General features: G+C 38.4%; 1 protein-coding gene across 4 annotated transcripts in view; it reads right to left on the bottom strand.

Moving 5' to 3' along the window:
- The window catches only part of LOC121673336 (USP6 N-terminal-like protein), a 112,423-nt gene that overhangs the window by 15,631 nt on the left and 78,564 nt on the right, over window positions 1-18,228 (bottom strand). For all 4 annotated transcript variants that reach the window (XM_042046559.1, XM_042046560.1, XM_042046557.1 and 1 more), the window contains 7 exons: window positions 12,275-12,382; window positions 10,272-10,381; window positions 8,038-8,086; window positions 6,273-6,393; window positions 2,937-3,031; window positions 1,303-1,368; window positions 1,116-1,215 (listed from right to left, as the gene is read on the bottom strand). In XM_042046559.1, coding sequence (XP_041902493.1) covers window positions 1,116-1,215; window positions 1,303-1,368; window positions 2,937-3,031; window positions 6,273-6,393; window positions 8,038-8,086; window positions 10,272-10,381; window positions 12,275-12,382 — 649 coding nt within the window. The remainder of the gene's footprint in view (window positions 1-1,115; window positions 1,216-1,302; window positions 1,369-2,936; window positions 3,032-6,272; window positions 6,394-8,037; window positions 8,087-10,271; window positions 10,382-12,274; window positions 12,383-18,228) is intronic.

The following is an 18,228-nucleotide window of genomic DNA, read 5'->3' as shown; positions in this document are numbered from 1 at the left end:
TTCTAAATGTTTAGCTTTCTCAAGGGCAGTAATGTAAAAAGTAACCTTTTCCATTTTTCAAAGCAGTTTGTAAACAAGCTCATGGGAACACCCCAGTGAGACAGTGAGGTAGCATCACCACAGTTCAAGAAGGATAAACTAGCAAGGAAATTACAACATTGATTCTGCAGGCCCCATGAAGACCTCTCTGCATTTACAGAGAGTCAAATGACTTCACTCAGAAAACCAAAATCCCACAGGAAGAGTGTCTCAAACTCGAGCTACAAGTTATCATCCATAGAAATGCTCAAGTCTATTTAGAAGCCAACATCCACCTTCAAAAGCTTTTTGGGTCCTTTGGAACTTAGGATGCTAAGTCACTTTGGTGAACCAAGCATAGATGCTTTAGACAGTTCTATCCAAAATCTCGATTTTTACCTCACCTGAAGTCAAGAGATGAAGGAGAAGGTCACACAGGCAGACTAGAGAAATTCTGGATTTTAATTACATTCTTGGACGAACAATGGTATCACCACATAGACTGGTGATTCCTCGTTGCTGAGGTATTTGCTGGTAGATTTTCAGCATTTAGTGGCACACTCTGGATTCTTTGTGTGCTTTTTTAATTAATTTAAATCCTGTGAGGGCTAACAAGCCATTTCCAGACCATGGAACTACCACACTTCACGCCACTCTTTAGTCAGCAGTACAACTCACTTCAGGTCCAAATAACTTTTTGACACTAATAAATACTTTTCTTTGACAATCACACTGCATTGGACCCAGCTGAGATGGAATTAATTTTCCCCACAGCTGCCCTCACAGTACTGTGCTGCACACTGGTGTCTAGAAAGGTCCATCTTGCTTTCTCCTTACCCCAGTCCTGCTGGAGGAGGGGAGGGATAGAGCAGCTTGGTGGGCACCTGGATCCAGCCAAGGCCAATCCACAACATACATACATTAATAAAGCAAAGATTTTTAACTTTTTGTGCGTAAGGAATGAAAAATATCCCTCAGAAGCAGCATAAGGCAAATGGGAAACTAAGATGTTCACACATTAAGGTCAAACTACACAAAATCAGATCAAAACTAGCTGAACGTCTGTTTAGGTTTCAAATGTTTGAGGAATTTCTTACTTCTGTGCAGTTTCAGAATTGTGTAAGACATAGCAGTGAGAATCCGCTCTCCTTCAAGTATGTAGATATCCCATATCCTGAGGCTTAATGTAAAGGGAGTCTGCAATGACAGAATCAGGCAATGCTGTGAAAACAGTCTGCCCCAAGTCACAATTAAAAACTGCAACACAAGGAAAAACATACTCACACGATCAAGAAAACACTGGAAAAACCACTTGGTTGTGTAAAAGCTGGTGGGCATATCCTGGGAGTCCTGCAAACAACACAACAAAGAAGTTGAAAAATATTTTCAAAAATTCAAGTAATGAATTGAACTGACCATGAAAAAACATTTTCCCCGTGAGGCCAATGTAGGCAATAGTCAATAAAGAATTAATTAAACTATATAAGACATTGTTACTTCAATCCAACAGATGCAATTCTGGTTTTTATAGCTTTTCTTCATCAATTTCACCACCTGAAGAACATGCACTTGGAAATGCAGAAGTATTAATACATCCTAGACTTTTATCATGTTCTTGGGACAGAGGTAGCAGAGGATAAAATCCTCTCTCAAGAAAATAAATCAATATTCTGGAGCAACCCAAGTTCAGGCACTAGGTCCATTAAGTCTTTCACCTCTCTGTAGCAAGGCTGCCAATTTATGCCAAAGGCTGAAAGAACTTTGTTACAAAAATATATATATGCACCAGAAATGATTGTAAAACAACCAAATTCTTTGACCACTGGGCCTCAAAAACAGGACGTAGGCTGATATGGAATTTTATTTCTGAATTAAGGGGCCTAATTTCCCCTAGAGCACTGATAATCCACGTGGTATGACACCCATTCAAAGATTGGTAAAGCTTCTCTGCAGCTTCATGGAGCTCTTCAAAGTCCTTTGCACAGTTAGAGGAAAAGTTGAAGGAAAAGCTGAGAAATTAAGAAATCCTGAATTTAACTGTGGGATAACATCATATTCTATGCTTGCCAGATTCAGCTTTTCCAAAAATTATGGACCAAATTTAAGAACTTAGTTATACAAACACTGAATAAGCAACGGGCCAAATCCCTTTGGTTTATGTGCAGGCTTTACTTTTGTCTTTCAGGAGTTAACACTGACTCATTTTAGTGACACACAAAGAGATGAGGAAAAAGATGTTGCAAGTGAGCATCTCTAACACTACCTTTTAAGAACTGGAGATGAATTCTGGCAGTACCAATGTAGTGTGAAAGGAAATTCTTAATGACTACTGGAAGGACATTTTTCTCCCATGAGAAAAATAATTTACATCTTAGAATAAATATAGCCAATATTAGGAAAAAAAAATGCATATTATTTTCTATTTAACAGTATTAGAAAAGATAAAACTCTACATTTAGCTTCATGAAAATAGAAGTATTTTAAAAGAACCACTAACCCCTCTTATAAAGGCTCTTTTTTAAACAGAGATTAAAACTGGTTGTTCATAAAAGTCACCTCTGTCCAGAGATGAACCACAAAGCTAAACACACAAAAAGCCCTTGATAAAATGTTCTAGCATCAGCTCGCTTACAGCAGCTCACACAAGGCCAAATAGAAGAACCACACACTGTCCTTAACTCAGAGGTCCAGAGTGAGACAGACATCCAAACTACTCACTCTTAGGATCCAGTTTTACCATAATTCTGCCAAGGTGCACCATAACTTTGTCTATAATGAAAACAACAGCATATCTGCTTCTTAAAGCTTTTCATTTTTTCCTGAGGTTTGAGTATTCTTGATCTAGTGGGTTCACCTGAACTGAAACAAGGCAGAAAGCTGTAAAGCAGCGTTGCTTGTATAGTGAAATAAGTACTTACCAAATGCTGCTTAAGTTTGGACAAAAACTTCTTCAGTATTTTGTCATGATGTTCCTGAAACCTCAACAGTTTTGGAAAACCAGGAATAAAAAAACCTAAGAAAAGAAGTTGACCATTTAACAAGCATTTGTACTATAAAAATTACATTAAAAAAGGCATTAAGACTCCAAGAACATTATCCTTCTATAAGACCACTAAATCTGAACAGATATTCATAACAATATTTTGATGTTTCCATACAGATATGCACATCCTCCTGCCTAAATAGCTACAATCAATAGTGGTAACTATTACTAGATGTGTGACTTAGTGACTATTATCAGATCAGAATGACAAGTGACAGCAGATCCATCAGTGCTACATTAGCCAACCCAACATAAGATCATGTGAAAACCGTATTTATAATTATTCTTTAAAAGAAAACAAAACAAAGAATCACAACCCACACCCACTAAAATTGAAATTATAGGCCAGAAAATTCATGATAGAAGGGCAAACAGCATAGGTATCTAGTAGAACTGTCTGCATTGAAGAAAAGACCACAAAAAAAAGACAAGAGGGATATTCCAGCAAGACATCATGATTATGTAAGTAAAGACTGTAAACTCATACAACTGAAACAATGGGCATAAAAAACCCTATCTAATAGGTTTAGTGATCATACATGGAAAAGGAAAGCTCTAAGATCCCCTTCCAACTGAGGTATCAGCAGAGTTAAAAAATGGCCCAGAGCAAACACATAACACAAGGCAAGAATCACAGACAGACACTGGGTTATATAGATCTAGTATGGCAGTTCCCTATTCTTAGGATGAAAAAGGCTATTAAAAAAACCCAAATATCTTTTAAGCAGTATGAAAACTGGAAGAACAAGTATAGATCCATAGCAGCCATGCCACTTAAAAAAAAAAAATGACTAAAGAAGTTCCAAACCCAAAAGCAAAGTCTTTCTAGTTACCAATTGTGTAACTCAGTGCATAGTCACTAAAACACAAGATTTACTACCTCAGAATCACACAGGTTTAGTATTTTATAGATACAAATGCAAATTCTACAATACTTAAATGTCAGGTTGCATGTTAGGAAATTTCAATAACACAGGCAAGGCATTTGGTTTCTTTCTTACTGTAAACAGTGAATGACTACATCAAAGCTAATTAGCCATCAACAGTAACAATAAAGGTTCTTTTTCCATGGAAGGTTGCTCTTTCACGTTTATATACACCAACTCGTTATGCTGAATTTCTAAGACTGTAGAAAAGATCAATGGAAAGAGCTTCCAAAAAAACCAGGTAATTTTCAGGGTCAGGTGTCTGTATTTTTATCATTTAGAGACTTCACATACAATATGAAATACCCCAGAGACCAAATTCATCTCTTGATTTCAAGTGGTGTTATATTAGAAATTAGTCTGGCTAATGGGCTGCACCCAAAAAGTATTCCAGGTTGCCATATCACAGGTAAAAGTGAAAAACACATGAAAAACCTTGTCTGTGGGGAGGAGCTTTCAACCATCCTAATCTTGCCAATATGATTCTAATTGAATTACTCAGCCCACTCCCATGATTTCCATAGGGAGATGCCCATTTCAAAGAACCATCTGATGGTCTGTGGCATCAAGTGCAATTAGAAAAGTTTTTCTTCACAGATATTGGCAAATTGGAATTGAAATTACTTAAGCTTTAAAGAGTTGACCAACAGTGCTTTAAGCTAGTTTCTCCAAAGAACACAGAAAGCGCAAACTGTAATATGACATCAGTTAACTCAGTTTTAAAGTTTTCTTTCCACAATCTGCAGTGATATTTACAGCTGCACAGTGACATAAACTGATTTAAAACAGATACATTCTAAGAATCACAGGAAATCCAGGTTGCATGGGACTTCTGGAGATTATCTGGTCCAACATGTTGAAGGCAGAACCTTAGACTACTTGGCAACATTTAATAAATGATAAATTGGCAACACATGAGTTATAATTAAAGTTTTATCAGCATATCTATAAATGCAAACTTGCCTAACAGGAGCTGCCAAGACAGTTTCAATGTGTATAATAAAGCTGTGGCATGATGGTTCATATGCCCTGTGGAGGAGCTCATCAAGCCTTGGGCTAACTCAAAGCTCCCTCCTTCCCTCTCAAGTCACTTGGCAGGTGTGTGATAGGAATGAAGGAGGGAAAGAGAGAGGTTTGCAATATCTCAAGCAACAAATCTGCCTGTGTTCACCCTCTTGTTCATCACATCTTTGTTTACCATGCACACGATTTGGTAAATAGGGAGCTGATTTTGACTTACTTCCCCCAAAACACCTAGAATTTTCTGTGAGCTTTGAGAAGCTCAATATTCTACACTGTTGCAGTTGCACAGGTTTGGATTATTATGAAATCTATAGATTTTTTGCAAGATGCTTTTAGTCTGTGTTTATTGTGTAAAGCTCTAAGAAAATATTTTGACATTTGACGAATTCAAAATTTCATTTATGACACTCCCATCAGATAACACTTTTTTTCCTTCCCCAGTGCTCATAGCTTTGCAGAACTGTAAACAGCAAACTAACAAACCATCCCTTTGTTTTGGGGGTGGAGAACATTCAGGAACACTGAAAAGCCTGGGAAGGAAGATATCACAGAATGAGAAATTCTTCAGCAGGGAAAAGCAGCTAGAGCTTGCTGGAAATTTGCTAAAACCCCAAGTTCTGGATGGCATTTACTTTTGCAGCCTTCCAAGAACCACAGCTTTTGTGAATCACCACAACTGTAACATCACAAAGGTTTTGGAATTCCTGGGCTTGCTCCATACCAACAGCCATGTAATATGCATAGATCATAATAAATCTGGCATGGAAAGAGAGAACTACCAATAACATAAGAACAACATTACCAAGAGAGCAGGAAATTCTGTGTGAGGCAGAGATAAAACTGAGAAGCCTGAAGTTCATGCCTAGACACAAGTCCATTTTTTACTGCAGATTCCTGTCCTGCCAAATGATAGCACAGCTGCAATATTATTTAACACATTCTCTATTAGGTTTCCACTACTATTTTATTACTATATAGATGTCTACATAACCAGCTTTCAATTGGTTACATTCCCTGAGAGAATAAGAGAAGAGGAAACCATCTGATTTTCATTAAGAACTATTTGAAAGATATCACATATAAAAACCATTACTTACTCTTACGGATGAGAGCTCCAGTAACATGCAATACCTCCCTCAAGTATAAAACTCCCATTATGTCTTATTTTTGACCAATCAGAACAGCATAGTTCCATTTTCAAATAATTTACAGCTTAAATAGGACAGGCTGAAACCTAAATATACTGACATGAAACTCCATACCATGCATAGCGTGCTTTGGACCAGAGAGAAGTTTCACCAAGGCCCAGAAGGCATCTTCTTCATTCATGTACATCAGGAGCAAAGCTGTGATCTGGCTCATTCCCTGACAGTATCCAACTTCCTGAAAACCATACAGTGGAAATATTAAAATGCTGGAAACAAAAGCCTCATAGCCATAAGCTTTTAGCTTTTCCTTGGGGTACTGGAGGAAAGATGATGCCTGTCCTGATGGCAAAGCTTCCCACCAAACACACTTCATATTTAAACATTAAAACTATTGGCAGGTAGAAGGGATGATGCACAACCCTCCAACTGAAAAATAACTTGGAAGTATTGATTGCTCATTAGAACTCACTACTGATGAACAAAATCCTTTGTCAATACTAATATTTTCAAGTTACTGTATCATCTTATTGTCCAATGGATGCGTTTCTCATTTAGCTGTGATTTGGGGGGTTCTGTGGAGGGTGAGAGTATCTGGCTTTGTTCTGGTTTACAGTCAGGGCACCATCTGATAACCGCAGGATTTTTCAAGAGTGACCTGTAATTATAAACTCGCTCAAGTTTAGCAGCCCAATAGCAAGCAACTCTAATAAACCCAAAGAAAAAATTTATTGTCCAAAACTGAACTTGAGTACTTCCTCCGCTATTAATTTTGAATTTTATGGCAGGAACCAGCTGTCACTATCATTCAGCTGTTCAGATAACCCCATCAATAAAGTATATGTATGGAAAATTACTTAATTGTTGAGTAAGTTTTTTCAGGTTTCCAAATTCTTAGCACAACTTTGCTCTAGGGATAAAACCAAAGCATTAGAACTGCTACACATTAAGAGGAAAAATACAACAACAGAAGTGCGAAATAAAAACTTCACTATAATATTCTCATCATTACAGTTTAATGATTGATTTTAAACATAATTATTCATGCAACTTGAAAATACAAGCCCAGTGTTTTATAGAAGGCATAAAAGGCCAGACAGAAAGGTTTGGATTTTGAAAAAATCCAAACAAACCAGTATTTAATTCAAATAACTGCTTAATTTCTCTTTCCTCTTCTAAAGCTAATATATTTTATATTGACTTCTAGAGAGTTGCTAATGGATACAAAATGGAAGATACACAGAAATGCTCAAAATGGGCCCAAGGAATGAGGGGACAGTGCATTAAAACCACAGTTAAACGTGGACACGATGGCGTTTCTTTTTCTTCTATTTTTAGCATACAGCCAAAAGACATTGCAAAATACATAAGCTTCTAACCCTTATGAAATAGTCTGGAAAGCCCACTCTAATAAATCCCCATCCAGGACTGCAGCCAAGACAAAGGGCTTATGTAAAGAAGATGCAACCTTTTAAACTAATTTCAAATTTTTAGAACCTTTCAGGTTATGAAACACACCTGTGGACTCCAACATGCATCTTTCTGCAGTATTTTTCTCCCCATCATTCAAATGAAAGGGAGGCAGATAAAATAATGGGGGGAAATATCAGTCACATAACACTCCAGCACAACACAAATTCATTATTTTAATTAGACACAATCCTTGGCTTCAGCCAAATTGTAAGCACAGTTCAGTCTGTCCAATAAAACTCCTGAGATGCTTCATTTTAACTTCAGCTCAAAACACATCAACAAATCATTTATTTCTGTGTACCTCCAAAGGTCTCTGAAATGTCTGTTGGTTTTTTAGGGAAAAAGCAATGCAAGTTATCTTACAGCACATTCAGAGAACCAGATTTAACTGTGAAGGAACACAACTTACCGTATTATATATGGAATATGCAGCTAAAACATGGAACAAAGATTGTTGCCTGAAGAAATAAGAGCAGAAAATGAAAAAAATTATAGTATTATCTTTTGTAAAAACAGAAAAACATAGAAGTAGTGAACTGGATTTTGGAAACACGTTTTCCCAATTTAACCTGTCTAGTACTAAAGACCAGGATAAACCACACTTCACAATGATAAGTGCTTCTGATTTCAAGCCAATTTCATAATTAGCACCTTTAAGATGTTTTACATGTTGAAATGTTTCAAAAAGTATCAATAATACTTTAGAAGAGAGTGATGGCACATCATCATTTTTACAGACAGGTAAAGTGAATCATTGCATGGGTGACATTTCAAACACTGATTTATTGTGAATGCCAAAATTTAAACGCCCTAAACCTGATTTCTGTGCTTGCAGAACACTAACAGCTGTTACTGATTCCAAACAGAGATGTAGAAGTGAAGATGTGAAATACACAAAGCAGCCACAAAGGTGTCTTAATCTTGGCACCAAAATTAGAGTCTGCTCTAGTGACTGCTACTGTCGAACTGAAGACAAACAATATTAACTCTGGCTCAGCATCTTGTGCTCAGCCCTCTGTTGATCTCTGGATACTTCAGAATTACCAAGAGCTTTGTAGAGGTCCTTCGCTTTCTGTAAAACAGTCTAACCTGTGAAGGTAGCCAGACAAAAAACCCCAAACAACAACAAACCAACCAGCACAACTCTGATCTTTCCAAGTGGTATATGAAAGTAATGGTGGAGAGCTCTCATAATCAACTTTTAAACTCACAGCTACTTTTTGTCACCTGTTCAGGAGAGAATCTGGATACCTGAACACCTACTTTCATCTACAAGCTGAGTTTTTCACATTGTCCTTTTTCTATCCAGAGAAATTTTCTTCCTGTTACTAATCAATGAATGGAAAGATGTACTAGCAGGCTAAAAAACAGCATAAACCAGAAGCTGCTTATTTTCTTTTGGGAAGAGGATTTATACTTGGAGAATTTTACCAAACATCTACATTATGGCATTTTGGTTTACCCTCTTGCAGAATTGAAGTTTAGCCATTCTTCAGTAACCAAAGAAGGTACTAGCCATTAAGCTGAGCCTCATTTTACAAGGACAAACTAACAGGTCCCCAATGTACATAGGAACCTCCTGTACCCTCAGATGACCATATGAAACTGAGCATAGGAGCTCTATCTCATTCACAGTTACATACACAGAGTAATGGTGATTTTAGTATTATTTACACTTGATGGTAGCACTAAAGACCTGTAAAAGAACGACCCTTCAAAGACATACAGTCTGCTTAAAAGTCAAACAAGCTATTGACTTACCCAGGGGACTTTATTTCACTGCTATGTGAAATGATTTCTGAATTTTTCATTGAGGCATTGCTGGAAATGCATAATATATGTACAGTAATTCTGAGATCTATTCCAAGTGTGAAATTGCTTTAGGCAGCCAAAGGCTTTCCTGTGGACTCTGAGGGCATGGTTACAACAGCCACAGGGACGGGAGATGGCTCTGTTTGTGTTAACCCCAAACTGATGAGGCAACGAGCTTCTGCTGACATCTAAAATGTGTGCACAGAACAAAGAGAGGCCTGAGCAGCACAGGCACTGACAGCCCTGCACAAATGGATCTGAACTGCACTGGCTGCATGAATAGTCTCAGCTTGGGAATCTCCGCTCTGTGCTCCTTCCTTACAGCCATCACAGAAATTCCCCGATTTAGAATTTTTCCACAAAACATCTAGAATAACAATGGAAGAAAATGTTACTTTTATTATCACATCGAAGTCCACAGCTCTGAGTACTGCTTTTTGAGAACAGCAGACTACCATAAAATCTGCCTTGGCAAGAAAAGGAGATTAAAACCTGAACTAATACAGAAACAGAAGGGGAAAAATACCCTCTTCTTCTCAGCAGGGTGCTGATGCTGCAAACAAGCAACAATACTGATGTTTGTATCCCCACTTTTTTCACTATTAAGCATTTTTAAAGATGACAGCTGCCTAATATTCCTCATCTAGTGGCAGCAAAAAATAACAAAACATTCTGAAGAAATTCAAAAGCATTACGGCCTACAGTTCTAAATAATTAAATGCTCACATACAAAAATACTGCTTTATTTGGTTCTGAATCAGACACTGGGAGAAGAAGAACACGAAATCCAAAGAAAGTCTAAAATCTCTGGGAAGGTGAAAGTTTACTTACTTTACACCGTATCTGTCCCGAAACATGATGTGGTCTCTGTACGTCCGGTTTACATCAAGGTCAATTTGCCGGATATCTGGCGACGACCCTCGTGCTTGACACTTCAATTTCTGGGAACACGGTAAAGAACAGAATTTAAGTTTAAAGTTGTGAACTCTAAAATAGCAGAAATCTGCTTGACTGTACAGCTATATTAAAGTAATTGCCATCACGCGATTTAAAACAATACAGAATAGCAACTCATGAGATTAACGGTTTTAACTCCCAAAATAAGCTTATACATGTACAAATTCTGTGACTCAGAAGCAGCCACAGAGAAAAGATGTAGAAAGACCAATCCCATAACACAATTTTTCACTGCCCATATTTAAGGTTGTTTCAGCATTTCGAATTTCTTATTGCCATTTCTCAAGCAGGCACAGCACTAGAGAAAGACAGAAAATTAATTTTGCTACTCAGGAACAAGAACTTGAGATGCCAAGTGCTCTAGACTAGACTTTAAGCAAGTGATTTAGTGTGGTTTTCATACTTTTCCTGTCATTTTCTCTAGCAGAAGTAACAGCTACATAGCTGCCATTTATTACCTAAGTACAGATAATGGACATTTCTATAGTAATTTCCTCTGTTTTTCTGTTCTAATCTACTTTAGCTGTAGAGTACGTCTACTTTAGCACTTGCTTTAGTGTTTTATAATTAAATCCATTTTTGTAACTGAATACTTATGAAGCCTGCACAGGTTTAGACTGACACCTTATTTTTTGCACTTAAAATGATTTTCTCTTGACACTCATTCATTTATTCTCACTTCTGTCCGTAAAAGTTGAGTTTGCAAGCCTCTGGATTCAATATGGTATTTTCAGAACATTACTTCTGACTATCAGAGAATACCACAAAAGGCAAAACTCTACAGACTCTGGTTGCAAAAAAAGAAGAGTAAAGACAAAAAGAGTAATAACAAAGGGATCAAACAGGGAACAGTAACATGCATCAAGTCTGTTTGAACACAACCAGAAGCTTTAGGCACATGAGGAATTACTTGTAAGTCACTGAACCAACACTAACCACATCTCAGCTATGTGCACCTTTCAATATAATTTAAACTAAACACCCAGAATGATCTGTCCCCCCCAGACAGACCAGAAAGGCAGCAAAAGGAAAATTTCTGTTTTTTAAACACCTATGGTTTGATGGAATATAGGAAAAGAAGCACCCTGAGCCCTTGCAGTCGTGGCAGCTTCACGTGTGAGAGAACAGAAAGGTACCGAAAATTTGAGAAACAGGAAGGACAGAAGGTTAAGAACTTGTCTTTCCCCTGCAAAGAGAACTGAAAGAAGGTATTTGACCTACAACAAATGTGTATTATTCTTCTAAATTTAGGGTGTGCAGTTTGTGACATTTGCAGTGAGCAGTGTTAATATAATTTCAGGAAACAGGAAAATAGAGAGCAGCAAGATGAGTATATCGCAAATAAATCAGATAATGATGGAAGAAACTCTTTCTACTTCTGTATCTGAACTACAAACACGTCTTTGTTTTGTATTGAGCATTAGATGACACTAATAATTTCTGAAGATTATTTCACCTATTTTTAAATGCTTCTAGTTTTACTTGGCATTCTTCCCTGCAACGACATTAATCAGCATTAACTCTGTTTTACTTTGGATCTCCCACTACTCTTACTGAGGAATTTACAAAAAATATAATAGTCTGAAAGAGCAGCCTGTTAGACTAAAGAGTGAGAAATATGAGGAAGGTAACAGACACCAAAATTTAGATAACACCAATCCCAACACCAATCTTCTTCCATAAGATTCCTCATCTATTCACACTCAGTCTCAGCTCAGCTTTTGAATACACAGCCTTTTTCCTAGCTGAAACAAGCAATAGAGTGCAATGTAATTTCTAATTTATTTTTTTAACACTGCATAACAGCAAAGGCTTAATAAAGCCTGTAGTTTTAGTATCTGGTATTTTTTAATTAAGTAGAAATTCTACAAACTCACATTATAGAAGTCTTTCATTTCTTCTTTCATCTTAGGAACATCAAGCAGCAAAGACCAGACTTGCCCTCTGAACTGCAGTGGGATCCCTTTATAAATTCTCCTATGAAACTGCAAAAAGAGAAAAGAAGATGAAAATGCAGCACAATTCACAATGCTCTGAATAAAAGGAATAGTGATGCACAACATGCTAAAGAGAAAAATGCAATTACACCAACTGCCCTAAGAAAGGGATGACCTGCTGGTGACGAAGTGTTCCAATGTGTTTTGAGGAACATGTCCAGCAATGCCATTTGGGACCTCTTGACGGAATCCAGAGGCACAGGGACAAAATGGATACACAGGCCAAACCTTCCCAGGTGGCGTTTTCAAGTCAGGACTTTTGCATGTAGGAAGGTCTGTCAAAATTGTATCACCTTTGCCGAGCAAATTTTGTGATTTAGATCCCAAAAATCAGATTCCTAGCAACACTATTTCAGGGTAAGCCACAAATAACTCACTGTAATTATGGTCTATAAATAGAAATAGCAAAAGGCAAGCAGCAAAATCACAAAGCTTTAAAAATTATCAGTAAAAAACCAAATGCAGAACTGATTTTTGAATTCTTGTAAAACTGCAACAGAGTGCTGAAATGTATGTTATGCAAGGAGACAAACTGTGAGATCACAAAAAATCAGAATGTGCCATTTCTAAAGCTAACAGATCTCAGACTCTATTTCTAAACTAATAATCAGTCTCCTACATGCATATTAAAACATTTCCAAAAAAAACCAACAAAAAACACAAAAAGGTGTTACCATCTTTTGGAGACATACCTAAGACAAGGGAAATAAAAAAGGCAACCCTGGCAAAGAAAATGAATCCTTCTGAAGTTATGTTTTTACCATTATTTTAATGATTACACAGGGAGACAATTAGATTCAAAAGAGAACAAACCACACACAATTGCTCTCCAATTTTTCCTTCATGTTTATCCTACAATGAAAGTCAGACCTTAAAAATCTCAGTTGAAAAAGCTACCACTTCCTTTAAACATTTTTATAAAAAAGTTATGCTTGCAGTAAGAAATATTTCAAAAGCAATGTCCTCCTCAAAGACAGGATTTTTCTTCTTTTCACGTATTTCACATCTCCAGTTTTGGAAAATTAATGAACCCCTCTTTGCAGTATATTTCCAAACCTCCTGCCATTTGGAATATATTGGCTCTTTAAAGGTGTCTTTAATTCCAGCAAGGATTTGTGTCTGGATTGCAGAATCTGTAACTCTTGCACAAGTAAGGTTATGAGTTTCTTCCCTTGCTCCTTTTTCAAATGAAAATTATAAACTTGTATAAAATACAGCAGCCATCCTGAAGACTGTCCACAAAAAAAATGTTGTGTTTCATAAAGAAAAATTTGCTGCCTTAATACTAAGAATGCTAAATCAGCAACACTTGTAGTGCGAGCACAGCTGGGCCAGTGCAGTTTCTTCTGTGAAGGTGAAGAAGAACATACAGAGCTCCAAAGCAGCCTTCTCTACAGATGGATACCCTGAGCTCAGGTCACAGAATTCCAGTGTGTGTCAACCCAGACACAAAGGTAACTGTTTGTGGGAAATAATTCAAGTCTTTTGAAAGCCAGACATCCCCAACTGCAGTGGAGTCATCCTAGGAAGAGATTAGCCTGTCTACTGGAAAGCAAAATGAGCCAAATTTGCAGGATCTTTTCTGGAAATCTGGAGGAAAACTAGGGGAAAAAAACGCAGTGATCTATGTCCTCAGTGATGGGTAGTACTATTTATTCCTCAGACCCATGTACAGCAACAGAGCACCTTCACAACAAACACTTTTTCAGCTAATTATAATTTTTTAACTCATTTGCAAATGTCTCCAAGAGCAAAAGATTATTAATGAAGACAACTGGTTGAAGAATAAACTCTCAAGACTACTGTTGAATAAATTAGTATTTTGAGAGAAGGTCAGGTGGATACAAAAGGCCAGAAATAAGCTTTTATAATAATAGCTTCTTATTCAAACAGAATTAAAACAATTCAAACCATCCATCCAAAGTGTGAAGATGTTCAGGGGCTTTTTGGAAAATAAAACTGAAGGAGAAGAACCTCCAGTTTCAGAGGAGTCCTTGGCATTTACAATTTTCCCATCTCCTGCACTGCCTAGATTGAAACAGCCAAATGCTAGAAGAGCCCTTAAAGGAGGAAGTAAAAACTGAGACACAGAACTATGGAAGTGCTTTTCACAGAAAAGTTTGAAAAATGAGTTGCAAATATAACTTTTAAAAGAGCAGAAAGGACAGAGAGGCACCACCTGACAGAATAAACCCAAATAACATTCACAGCTTCTTGCAAACTATTTTAGATCTGTGTTCAGCTGACTCTGCTGTTCCAACTATTCTTTTATTGAGGCAGAGGAAAGCTCTCAGTCATCCCAAGTCATTACTAGATCCTGCCTACAGACTCAGCAGAACACTAGACCGAAAACTTTCACTATCTGATACAGAGGAGAGAAATGTCACTCAGTCATGGCACAGGTTCCACTGCACAAAGAAGAACATGGAAACAAGTGTGAAAAATTTCATACACAATGGAAAACTAAGAGGAGTGGCTGATACACCAAGAGGGTTGTGCTGCCATCCAGAGTGATGTCAACAAGCTGAAGAAATGGGCTGCCAGGAGCCTCACAGAGTTCAACAAGGAGAGGTTCAAAGTCCTGCACCTGGGAAGGAACAGCCCCAGACACCAGAACATTCTAGGGGTCGCCAGCTGGAAAGCAGCTCAGAAGAAAAGGACCTGGGAGTCCTGGTGGACACCAAGTTGAGCAGCAGCCAGTGCAGTGCCCTTGAAGCAAAGATGACCAATGGTATCCTGGGCTGCATCAGACAAAAGTATTCCCAGCATGTTGAGGGAGGTGATCCTTTCCCTGTACTCAGCACTGGTGAGTCCAGTTGTGGGCTCCTCAACACGAGACGGACATGGACACACTGCAAAGGGCTACAGAGATGATGAGACCATCTCTGCCATGAGGAGAGGCTGAGAGGGCTGGGACTGTTCAGCCAGGAGCAGAGAAGGCTCAGGGGGATCTTATCAATTTGTCTTTTGCATAACGATGAAGGAAGGGTGTAAAAAGGACAGAGCCAGGCTCTGTTCAGTGGTACCCAGTGACACAACCAGAGGGAACGGGCATAAACTGAAACACTGGAGATTCCCTCTGAACTTCAGGAAAGATTTTTTCACTCTGAGGGTGATGGAGCACTGGCACAGGTCATCCCGTCAGGCTGTGGTGTCTCCAACCTTGGACATACTCAAAAGCCATCAGGACATGGTCCTGGGCAGCTGGAGGTGGCCCTGCTCGAGCAGGAGGCTGGACCAGGTGACCTCAGAGGCCCCTTCCAACCCCAACCTTTCAGTGACCCTGTGCAATGCTGCAGCTTTGCGAAAACGACACGGCTGTGCTGCATCTTGGGGACTGTGGGAGGGAACCCACACACACTTCACTGCAAAATTAATTTCTGATAATCATTCAGTCACCAAACAGTTAAAGAAAAGATAAATGAACAAACTGATTATTAGCTAGCTGAATGTCTTTACCATAAGTACCATTCTAGTGCCCTCTGCTGTCTTTTATATCCTTATGTAATACCAGGTTAAAAATCTGCTGAGAAATGCTGGTTGGGTCTATACACTTGCAGAGCTCTCATCTACTTTTCTGCTATCTCTGGATTAATAATTAAAACAGAAAATAGAAAATTCAGGAGGTTACTTTTTTCATCTGCTTCAGGGAAGATGAAATACTGAGTTAATTTTTAACGAATTATTTAAAATTAAAGCTTCCTTAAGGTAATAGCTCAAAACAAAATATATAAATATACATAAAAATACAGGTTTAAGTTCTGTATCACATCTAAGCTGATATTCAGCCAAGGACAGCAGTCAAACTCTTGCAATTATTAGTAATATTGTTGATCCTGAAGTAGGTAGGAGAAACTGACACTAAATGAGGCCCTATCACCCAGGAATTCAAAGGAGCTTCTCATGCAAAAACAAATTGGACCTCTAAATACACTGAATATACAGAATTAACTAAAACCCTTGTAAAGCAAGAAGACAAAAAGAAATTAGTATAGTCTCAATGAGGTCCATAATGTCCAACATGCAAAAAACACCTGGAAAACATACAGCCTCCCCTCCCTTTGTCCAGCCCCAATATCTCCACCTCATAACCCAACTGGTTTCTGGACAAGAAATGAGGCCACTGTCACACAGCACTGGCCTGAAGAGTGGCAACTGGCATCATTGCTCCTGCAAGATATAAAGCTGGTTTTCTTGAAAATAAAACTTTCTCAGCTGCGTCAGGAAGAGCTGCACAAGTAGCAGAGGGACTCTGCCACCTCAAAAAGAATCAGTGATGAGAAGCATAAGAATTAAAATCTGAAGTCTCACAAGAAAGTATATTTATAATGAAAAGAAAATCTGTTTATAAAGCCTGCTGCCTTTAGAGGTTCTTCCGCTTCTGTGGGTTGCATAAAACAAGAAAAAGTGCAAATAGAGGAGTTGTTCCATCTCATTCAAAAATCTCAGGAATGCAAAGAGGGTTCTTCATTAAGGCTCTGTGTTCAGATTCCAAACGACCTGGAGACTTGATTATTATACTGTGTGTGAACACAGCCAGAACAGCTGGAAATGGCAGCCACCCTGATTGTTTCTCTTCTTCCTTTCCCCTTCAATTTAGGCAACTTCAATCACAGATAGATGAAGGCAAACAGGGAAAGACAGAAATACTTTGGTGGAAATACTCAAATGGGAATACAGCATGTAACAGTTTTATTTAATCTTTCCTGAAAGTTATGATCATACTAAGCCAGGAAAGATTTACTATCTGTGGATGGTTGATTGTACCCTGAACCACTAAGCAGTAGAATACAAATAGGAAATAAAAGCATAAACTAGAGAAGGACCACACTGAAACACAAACTTTGCTGCTCTGTGCCACTTCCTGCATAAGAAATAACTGATGGGGAGATGAAAGCTTTGTTTTGACAAGTATCAATCATGCAAAGACACAAGGGCAGTTACACACTTCAGAGTGGTATCTATAAGAACCATGACAACTCCACTGAAAGAGATGCCTAAATAACCACACAGGAATCAAGGAGTTTTATACACAAAGAGCAAGTCAGACAAAAGCATCAGGAGGCCTTTATGAATGAACAGCAGCTCCTGGACAATCTCAAACAGAAAAAGGAAGCCTACGGGGGGGAAGCAAGGACAGGCAGTTTGGAGGAATACAGAGAGACCGTTCAAGCCGCCAGGAAGCAGGTTAGAGAGCTAAAACCCTGGTGAGACTCAATCTGGCCAGGGACATCAAGGGCATCCTATGTAAGGAAGAAATTCTTCCCTGTGAGGGTGGTGAGACCCTGGCACAGGTTGCCCAGAGAAGCTGTGGCTGCCCCATCCCTGGAAGTGTTCAAGGCCAGGCTGGATGGGGCTCTGAGGAACAGAGTCTAGTGGAAGGTGTCCTTTGTGTATGGCAGGTGGCTGGAACTCAATGATCATTAAGGTCCCTTCCACCTCAGACCATTCTATCATTCTGTGATTCTACATTGTTATAGAGCTGTACATGGGCTCACTTTATTATGGCGTGTTTCACTACCTCTAAACTATTACTCAAACATGGCAGAGCCTGGCATATTTCTGGTCTCAATATGACAATTCTTCCATCTTTTCCCAGTTCCTCATGGTATACATTCCTAATCTCTATTCCCCACCCCCTCTTTTTTAGAAGGTTTAAGCACAAGCATTCTAACCGGAAAACAGTGTGAAGTTCCCAGAGGCTTCATCTCTTTCTTGAGATATTCTTCAACAGTGAAGATCAGGAGAAGATGTAAACTGAAGCATCTCAAATGCACACACACACCACCAGTGTGTTAATGTTTTCTCATTAATTCTCTTTGTGAAGTTATGAC

Source organism: Corvus kubaryi, unplaced genomic scaffold (assembly GCF_017639235.1).
Source record: "Corvus kubaryi isolate FWS band 111438036 unplaced genomic scaffold, C.kubaryi_AGA036_p1.0 65360, whole genome shotgun sequence".
NCBI lineage: Eukaryota > Metazoa > Chordata > Aves > Passeriformes > Corvidae > Corvus > Corvus kubaryi.
The sequence above is the reverse complement of the archived record's forward strand: the minus strand, read 5'-3'. Positions and strand labels throughout refer to the sequence as shown.